The 10,617-nt window shown below is 55.2% G+C and overlaps 1 protein-coding gene across 1 annotated transcript; it reads left to right on the plus strand.

Annotated features, from left to right (window-relative positions):
• Window positions 1-9,059: 9,059 nt before the first annotated feature.
• Window positions 9,060-10,319, plus strand: LOC136177542 (mucin-7-like; the record flags this gene model as incomplete). The annotated part of the gene is made up of 2 exons (XM_065950980.1): window positions 9,060-9,425; window positions 10,260-10,319. Coding segments are annotated over 2 exons (426 nt in total), but the record flags the coding sequence as incomplete, so codon positions are not given.
• Window positions 10,320-10,617: the final 298 nt, after the last annotated feature.

Below are 10,617 nucleotides of genomic sequence, written 5' to 3' on the forward strand. Positions count from 1 at the left end.
CAACCACAGCTGCCCCAACAACCACCACTGCAGCTCCAACAACAACCACAGCCGCTCCAACAACAACCACAGCTGCACCAACAACGACCACAGCCGCCCCAACAACCACCACTGCAGCTCCAACAACAACCACAGCAGCTCCAACAACAACCACAGCAGCCCCAACAACCACCACTGCAGCTCCAACAACAACAACAGCTGCACCAACAACCACCACTGCAACTCCAACAACAACCACAGCTGCACCAACAACCACAACTGCAGCTCCAACAACCACCACTGCAGCTCCAACAACAACCACAGCTGCTCCCACCACAGCTGCACCAACAACAACCACAGCCGCCCCAACAACCACAACTGCAGCTCCAACAACAACCACAGCTGCTCCAACAACAACCACAGCAGCTCCAACAACAACCACAGCCGCTCCAACAACAACCACAGCCGCTCCAACAACAACCACAACTGCACCAACAACCACAACTGCAGCTCCAACAACAACCACAGCCGCTCCAACAACAACCACAACTGCACCACCAACCACAACTGCAGCTCCAACAACAACCACAGCCGCCCCAACAACAACCACTGCAGCTCCAACAACAACCACAGAGGCTCAAACAACAACCACAGCAGCCCCAACAACCACCACTGCCGCTCCAACAACAACCACAGCAGCCCCAACAACCACCACTGCAACTCCAACAACAACCACAGCTGCACCAACAACCACCACTGCAGCTCCCACAACAACCACAGCTGCTCCAACAACAACCACTGCCGCTCCAACAACAACCACAGCTGCACCAACAACCACAACTGCAGCTCCAACAACCACAACTGCAGCTCCAACAACCACCACTGCAGCTCCAACAACAACCACTGCAACTCCAACAACAACCACAGCTGCACCAACAACCACAACTGCAGCTCCAACAACCACCACTGCAGCTCCAACAACCACCACTGCAGCTCCAACAACCACCACTGCAGCTCCAACAACAACCACAGCTGCTCCAACAACAACCACAGCAGTTCCAACAACAACCACAGAGGCTCCAACAACAACCACAGCCGCCCCAACAACCACCACTGCAGCTCCAACAACAACCACAACTGCAGCTCCAACAACAACCTCAACTGCAGCTCCAACAACCACAACTGCAGCTCCAACAACAACCACACCTGCTCCAACAACCACCACTGCAGCTCCAACAACCACCACTGCAGCTCCAACAACCACCACTGCAGTTCCAACAACAACCACAGAGGCTCCAACAACAACCACAGCCGCCCCAACAACCACCACTGCAGCTCCAACAACAACCACAGCCGCTCCCACCACAGCTGCACCAACAACAACCACAGCCGCCCCAACAACCACCACTGCAGCTCCAACAACAACCACAGCCGCTCCCACCACAGCTGCACCAACAACAACCACTGCAGCTCCAACAACAACCACAGCCGCCCCAACAACCACCACTGCAGCTCCAACAACAACCACAGCTGCTCCAACAACAAACACAGCAGCTCCAACAACAACCACAGCCGCTCCAACAACAACCACAGCCGCTCCAACAACAACCACAACTGCACCAACAACCACCACTGCAGCTCCAACAACAACCACTTTAGCTCCAACAACAACCACAGCTGCTCCAACAACAACCACAGTGGCTCCAACAACAACCACAGCCGCTCCAATAACCACCACTGCAGCTCCAACAACAACCACAGCCGCTCCCACCACAGCTGCACCAACAACAACCACAGCCGCCCCAACAACCACAACTGCAGCTCCAACAACAACCACAGCTGCTCCAACAACAACCACAGCCGCCCCAACAACAACCACTGCAGCTCCAACAACAACCACAGCTGCTCCAACAACAACCACAGCTGCTCCAACAACAACCACAGCAGCTCCAACAACAACAACAGCTGCACCAACAACAACCACAGCCGCCCTAACAACCACCACTGCAGCTCCAACAACAACCACAGCTGCTCCAACAACAACCACAGCAGCTCCAACAACAACAACAGCTGCACCAACAACCACCACTGCAACTCCAACAACAACCACAGCCGCTCCAACAACAACCACAGCCGCTCCAACAACAACCACAGCCGCTCCCACCACTGCTGCACCAACAACCACCACTGCAGTTCCAACAACAACCACAGAGGCTCCAACAACAACCACAGCCGCCCCAACAACCACCACTGCAGCTCCAACAACAACCACAGCCGCTCCCACCACAGCTGCACCAACAACAACCACAGCCGCCCCAACAACCACAACTGCAGCTCCAACAACAACCACAGCTGCTCCAACAACAACCACAGCAGCTCCAACAACAACCACAGCCGCTCCAACAACAACCACAGCCGCTCCAACAACAACCACAACTGCACCAACAACCACAACTGCAGCTCCAACAACAACCACTGCAGCTCCAACAACAACCACAGCCGCCCCAACAACCACCACTGCAGCTCCAACAACAACCACTTTAGCTCCAACAACAACCACAGCTGCTCCAACAACAACCACAGTGGCTCCAACAACAACCACAGCCGCTCCAATAACCACCACTGCAGCTCCAACAACAACCACAGCCGCTCCCACCACAGCTGCACCAACAACAACCACAGCCGCCCCAACAACCACAACTGCAGCTCCAACAACAACCACAGCTGCTCCAACAACAACCACAGCCGCCCCAACAACCACCACTGCAGCTCCAACAACAACCACAGCTGCTCCAACAACAACCACAGCAGCTCCAACAACAACAGCTGCACCAACAACAACCACAGCCGCCCTAACAACCACCACTGCAGCTCCAACAACAACCACAGCTGCTCCAACAACAACCACAGCAGCTCCAACAACAACAACAGCTGCACCAACAACCACCACTGCAACTCCAACAACAACCACAGCCGCTCCAACAACAACCACAGCCGCTCCAACAACAACCACAGCCGCTCCCACCACCGCTGCACCAACAACAACCACAGCCGCCCCAACAACCACCACTGCAGCTCCAACAACAACCACAGCCGCTCCAACAACAACCACAGCTCCACCAACAACAACCACAGCCGCCCCAACAACCACAACTGCAGCTCCAACAACAACCACAGCTGCTCCAACAACAACCACAGCTGCTCCAACAACAACCACAGCAGCTCCAACAACAACAACAGCTGCACCAACAACAACCACAGCCGCCCCAACAACCACCACTGCAGCTCCAACAACAACCACAGCCGCTCCAACAACAACCACAGCTGCACCAACAACGACCACAGCCGCCCCAACAACCACCACTGCAGCTCCAACAACAACCACAGCAGCTCCAACAACAACCACAGCAGCCCCAACAACCACCACTGCAGCTCCAACAACAACAACAGCTGCACCAACAACCACCACTGCAACTCCAACAACAACCACAGCTGCACCAACAACCACAACTGCAGCTCCAACAACCACCACTGCAGCTCCAACAACCACCACTGCAGCTCCAACAACAACCACAGCTGCTCCCACCACAGCTGCACCAACAACAACCACAGCCGCCCCAACAACCACAACTGCAGCTCCAACAACAACCACAGCTGCTCCAACAACAACCACCAATGCAGCTCCAACAACAACCACAGCCGCTCCAACAACAACCACAGCCGCTCCAACAACAACCACAGCTGCACCAACAACCACAACTGCAGCTCCAACAACAACCACTTTAGCTCCAACAACAACCACAGCTGCTCCAACAACAACCACAGCCGCTCCAACAACCACCACTGCAGCTCCAACAACAACCACAGCCGCTCCCACCACAGCTGCACCAACAACCACCACAGCCGCCCCAACAACCACAGCAGCTCCAACAACAACCACAGCCGCTCCAACAACAACCACAGCCGCTCCAACAACAACCACAGCCGCTCCAACAACCACCACTGCAGCTCCAACAACAACCACAGCCGCTCCCACCACAGCTGCACCAACAACAACCACAGCCGCCCCAACAACAACCACTGCAGCTCCAACAACAACCACAGAGGCTCAAACAACAACCACAGCAGCCCCAACAACCACCACTGCCGCTCCAACAACAACCACAGCAGCCCCAACAACCACCACTGCAACTCCAACAACAACCACAGCTGCACCAACAACCACCACTGCAGCTCCCACAACAACCACAGCTGCTCCAACAACAACCACTGCCGCTCCAACAACAACCACAGCTGCACCAACAACCACAACTGCAGCTCCAACAACCACAACTGCAGCTCCAACAACCACCACTGCAGCTCCAACAACAACCACTGCAGCTCCAACAACAACCACAGTGGCTCCAACAACAACCACAGCCGCTCCAACAACAACCACAGCTGCACCAACAACCACCACTGCAACTCCAACAACAACCACAGCTGCACCAACAACCACCACTGCAGCTCCAACAACCACCACTGCAGCTCCAACAACCACCACTGCAGCTCCAACAACAACCACAGCTGCTCCAACAACAACCACAGCAGCTCCAACAACAACCACAGCCGCTCCAACAACAACCACAGCCGCTCCAACAACAACCACAACTGCACCAACAACCACAACTGCAGCTCCAACAACAACCACTGCAGCTCCAACAACAACCACAGCCGCCCCAACAACCACCACTGCAGCTCCAACAACAACCACAGCTGCTCCAACAACAACCACAGCAGCTCCAACAACAACCACAGCCGCTCCAACAACAACCACAGCCGCTCCAACAACAACCACAACTGCACCAACAACCACCACTGCAGCTCCAACAACAACCACTTTAGCTCCAACAACAACCACAGCTGCTCCAACAACAACCACAGTGGCTCCAACAACAACCACAGCCGCTCCAATAACCACCACTGCAGCTCCAACAACAACCACAGCCGCTCCCACCACAGCTGCACCAACAACAACCACAGCCGCCCCAACAACCACAACTGCAGCTCCAACAACAACCACAGCTGCTCCAACAACAACCACAGCCGCCCCAACAACCACCACTGCAGCTCCAACAACAACCACAGCTGCTCCAACAACAACCACAGCAGCTCCAACAACAACAACAGCTGCACCAACAACAACCACAGCCGCCCTAACAACCACCACTGCAGCTCCAACAACAACCACAGCTGCTCCAACAACAACCACAGCAGCTCCAACAACAACAACAGCTGCACCAACAACCACCACTGCAACTCCAACAACAACCACAGCCGCTCCAACAACAACCACAGCCGCTCCAACAACAACCACAGCCGCTCCCACCACTGCTGCACCAACAACCACCACTGCAGTTCCAACAACAACCACAGAGGCTCCAACAACAACCACAGCCGCCCCAACAACCACCACTGCAGCTCCAACAACAACCACAGCCGCTCCCACCACAGCTGCACCAACAACAACCACAGCCGCCCCAACAACCACAACTGCAGCTCCAACAACAACCACAGCTGCTCCAACAACAACCACAGCCGCCCCAACAACCACCACTGCAGCTCCAACAACAACCACAGCTGCTCCAACAACAACCACAGCAGCTCCAACAACAACAACAGCTGCACCAACAACAACCACAGCCGCCCGAACAACCACCACTGCAGCTCCAACAACAACCACAGCTGCTCCAACAACAACCACAGCAGCTCCAACAACAACAACAGCTGCACCAACAACCACCACTGCAACTCCAACAACAACCACAGCCGCTCCAACAACAACCACAGCCGCTCCAACAACAACCACAGCCGCTCCCACCACTGCTGCACCAACAACAACCACAGCCGCCCCAACAACCACCACTGCAGCTCCAACAACAACCACAGCCGCTCCAACAACAACCACAGCTCCACCAACAACAACCACAGCCGCCCCAACAACCACAACTGCAGCTCCAACAACAACCACAGCTGCTCCAACAACAACCACAGCTGCTCCAACAACAACCACAGCAGCTCCAACAACAACAACAGCTGCACCAACAACAACCACAGCCGCCCCAACAACCACCACTGCAGCTCCAACAACAACCACAGCCGCTCCAACAACAACCACAGCTGCACCAACAACGACCACAGCCGCCCCAACAACCACCACTGCAGCTCCAACAACAACCACAGCAGCTCCAACAACAACCACAGCAGCCCCAACAACCACCACTGCAGCTCCAACAACAACAACAGCTGCACCAACAACCACCACTGCAACTCCAACAACAACCACAGCTGCACCAACAACCACAACTGCAGCTCCAACAACCACCACTGCAGCTCCAACAACCACCACTGCAGCTCCAATAACAACCACAGCTGCTCCCACCACAGCTGCACCAACAACAACCACAGCCGCCCCAACAACCACAACTGCAGCTCCAACAACAACCACAGCTGCTCCAACAACAACCACAGCAGCTCCAACAACAACCACAGCCGCTCCAACAACAACCACAGCCGCTCCAACAACAACCACAACTGCACCAACAACCACAACTGCAGCTCCAACAACAACCACTGCAGCTCCAACAACAACCACAGCCGCCCCAACAACCACCACTGCAGCTCCAACAACAACCACAGCTGCTCCAACAACAACCACAGCAGCTCCAACAACAACCACAGCCGCTCCAACAACAACCACAGCCGCTCCAACAACAACCACAGCTGCACCAACAACCACAACTGTAGCTCCAACAACAACCACTTTAGCTCCAACAACAACCACAGCTGCTCCAACAACAACCACTGCAGCTCCAACAACAACCACAGCCGCCCCAACAACCACCACTGCAGCTCCAACAACAACCACAGCTGCTCCAACAACAACCACAGCAGCTCCAACAACAACCACAGCAGCTCCAACAACAACCACAGCCGCTCCAACAACAACCACAGCTGCACCAACAACAACCACAGCCGCCCCAACAACAACCACTGCAGCTCCAACAACAACCACAGAGGCTCAAACAACAACCACAGCAGCCCCAACAACCACCACTGCCGCTCCAACAACAACCACAGCAGCCCCAACAACCACCACTGCAACTCCAACAACAACCACAGCTGCACCAACAACCACCACTGCAGCTCCCACAACAACCACAGCTGCTCCAACAACAACCACTGCCGCTCCAACAACAACCACAGCTGCACCAACAACCACAACTGCAGCTCCAACAACCACAACTGCAGCTCCAACAACCACCACTGCAGCTCCAACAACAACCACTGCAGCTCCAACAACAACCACAGTGGCTCCAACAACAACCACAGCCGCTCCAACAACAACCACAGCCGCTCCAACAACAACCACAGCCGCTCCCACCACTGCTGCACCAACAACAACCACAGCCGCCCCAACAACCACCACTGCAGCTCCAACAACAACCACAGCCGCTCCAACAACAACCACAGCTCCACCAACAACAACCACAGCCGCCCCAACAACCACAACTGCAGCTCCAACAACAACCACAGCTGCTCCAACAACAACCACAGCTGCTCCAACAACAACCACAGCAGCTCCAACAACAACAACAGCTGCACCAACAACAACCACAGCCGCCCCAACAACCACCACTGCAGCTCCAACAACAACCACAGCCGCTCCAACAACAACCACAGCTGCACCAACAACGACCACAGCCGCCCCAACAACCACCACTGCAGCTCCAACAACAACCACAGCAGCTCCAACAACAACCACAGCAGCCCCAACAACCACCACTGCAGCTCCAACAACAACAACAGCTGCACCAACAACCACCACTGCAGCTCCAACAACAACAACAGCTGCACCAACAACCACCACTGCAACTCCAACAACAACCACAGCTGCTCCAACAACAACCACAGCCGCCCCAACAACCACCACTGCAGCTCCAACAACAACCACAGCTGCTCCAACAACAACCACAGTAGCTCCAACAACAACAACAGCTGCACCAACAACAACCACAGCCGCCCTAACAACCACCACTGCAGCTCCAACAACAACCACAGCTGCTCCAACAACAACCACAGCAGCTCCAACAACAACAACAGCTGCACCAACAACCACCACTGCAACTCCAACAACAACCACAGCCGCTCCAACAACAACCACAGCCGCTCCAACAACAACCACAGCCGCTCCCACCACTGCTGCACCAACAACAACCACAGCCGCCCCAACAACCACCACTGCAGCTCCAACAACAACCACAGCCGCTCCAACAACAACCACAGCTCCACCAACAACAACCACAGCCGCCCCAACAACCACCACTGCAGCTCCAACAACAACCACAGCTGCTCCAACAACAACCACAGCTGCTCCAACAACAACCACAGCAGCTCCAACAACAACAACAGCTGCACCAACAACAACCACAGCCGCCCCAACAACCACCACTGCAGCTCCAACAACAACCACAGCCGCTCCAACAACAACCACAGCTGCACCAACAACGACCACAGCCGCCCCAACAACCACCACTGCAGCTCCAACAACAACCACAGCAGCTCCAACAACAACCACAGCAGCCCCAACAACCACCACTGCAGCTCCAACAACAACAACAGCTGCACCAACAACCACCACTGCAACTCCAACAACAACCACAGCTGCACCAACAACCACAACTGCAGCTCCAACAACCACCACTGCAGCTCCAACAACCACCACTGCAGCTCCAATAACAACCACAGCTGCTCCCACCACAGCTGCACCAACAACAACCACAGCCGCCCCAACAACCACAACTGCAGCTCCAACAACAACCACAGCTGCTCCAACAACAACCACAGCAGCTCCAACAACAACCACAGCCGCTCCAACAACAACCACAGCCGCTCCAACAACAACCACAACTGCACCAACAACCACAACTGCAGCTCCAACAACAACCACTGCAGCTCCAACAACAACCACAGCCGCCCCAACAACCACCACAGCAGCTCCAACAACAACCACAGCAGCTCCAACAACAACCACAGCCGCTCCAACAACAACCACAGCTGCACCAACAACAACCACAGCCGCCCCAACAACAACCACTGCAGCTCCAACAACAACCACAGAGGCTCAAACAACAACCACAGCAGCCCCAACAACCACCACTGCCGCTCCAACAACAACCACAGCAGCCCCAACAACCACCACTGCAACTCCAACAACAACCACAGCTGCACCAACAACCACCACTGCAGCTCCCACAACAACCACAGCTGCTCCAACAACAACCACTGCCGCTCCAACAACAACCACAGCTGCACCAACAACCACAACTGCAGCTCCAACAACCACAACTGCAGCTCCAACAACCACCACTGCAGCTCCAACAACAACCACTGCAGCTCCAACAACAACCACAGTGGCTCCAACAACAACCACAGCCGCTCCAACAACAACCACAGCCGCTCCAACAACAACCACAGCCGCTCCCACCACTGCTGCACCAACAACAACCACAGCCGCCCCAACAACCACCACTGCAGCTCCAACAACAACCACAGCCGCTCCAACAACAACCACAGCTCCACCAACAACAACCACAGCCGCCCCAACAACCACAACTGCAGCTCCAACAACAACCACAGCTGCTCCAACAACAACCACAGCTGCTCCAACAACAACCACAGCAGCTCCAACAACAACAACAGCTGCACCAACAACAACCACAGCCGCCCCAACAACCACCACTGCAGCTCCAACAACAACCACAGCCGCTCCAACAACAACCACAGCTGCACCAACAACGACCACAGCCGCCCCAACAACCACCACTGCAGCTCCAACAACAACCACAGCAGCTCCAACAACAACCACAGCAGCCCCAACAACCACCACTGCAGCTCCAACAACAACAACAGCTGCACCAACAACCACCACTGCAGCTCCAACAACAACAACAGCTGCACCAACAACCACCACTGCAACTCCAACAACAACCACAGCTGCACCAACAACCACAACTGCAGCTCCAACAACCACCACTGCAGCTCCAACAACCACCACTGCAGCTCCAATAACAACCACAGCTGCTCCCACCACAGCTGCACCAACAACAACCACAGCCGCCCCAACAACCACAACTGCAGCTCCAACAACAACCACAGCTGCTCCAACAACAACCACAGCAGCTCCAACAACAACCACAGCCGCTCCAACAACAACCACAGCCGTTCCAACAACAACCACAACTGCACCAACAACCACAACTGCAGCTCCAACAACAACCACTGCAGCTCCAACAACAACCACAGCCGCCCCAACAACCACCACTGCAGCTCCAACAACAACCACAGAGGCTCCAACAACAACCACAGCCGCTCCAACAACAACCACAGCTGCACCAACAACCACCACTGCAACTCCAACAACAACCACAGCTGCACCAACAACCACAACTGCAGCTCCAACAACCACCACTGCAGCTCCAACAACCACCACTGCAGCTCCAACAACAACCACAGCTGCTCCAACAACAACCACAGCAGTTCCAACAACAACCACAGAGGCTCCAACAACAACCACAGCCGCCCCAACAACCACCACTG

This window comes from Labrus bergylta, chromosome 22 (genome assembly GCF_963930695.1).
Source record: "Labrus bergylta chromosome 22, fLabBer1.1, whole genome shotgun sequence".
In the NCBI taxonomy this organism is placed as follows: Eukaryota; Metazoa; Chordata; class Actinopteri; order Labriformes; family Labridae; genus Labrus; species Labrus bergylta.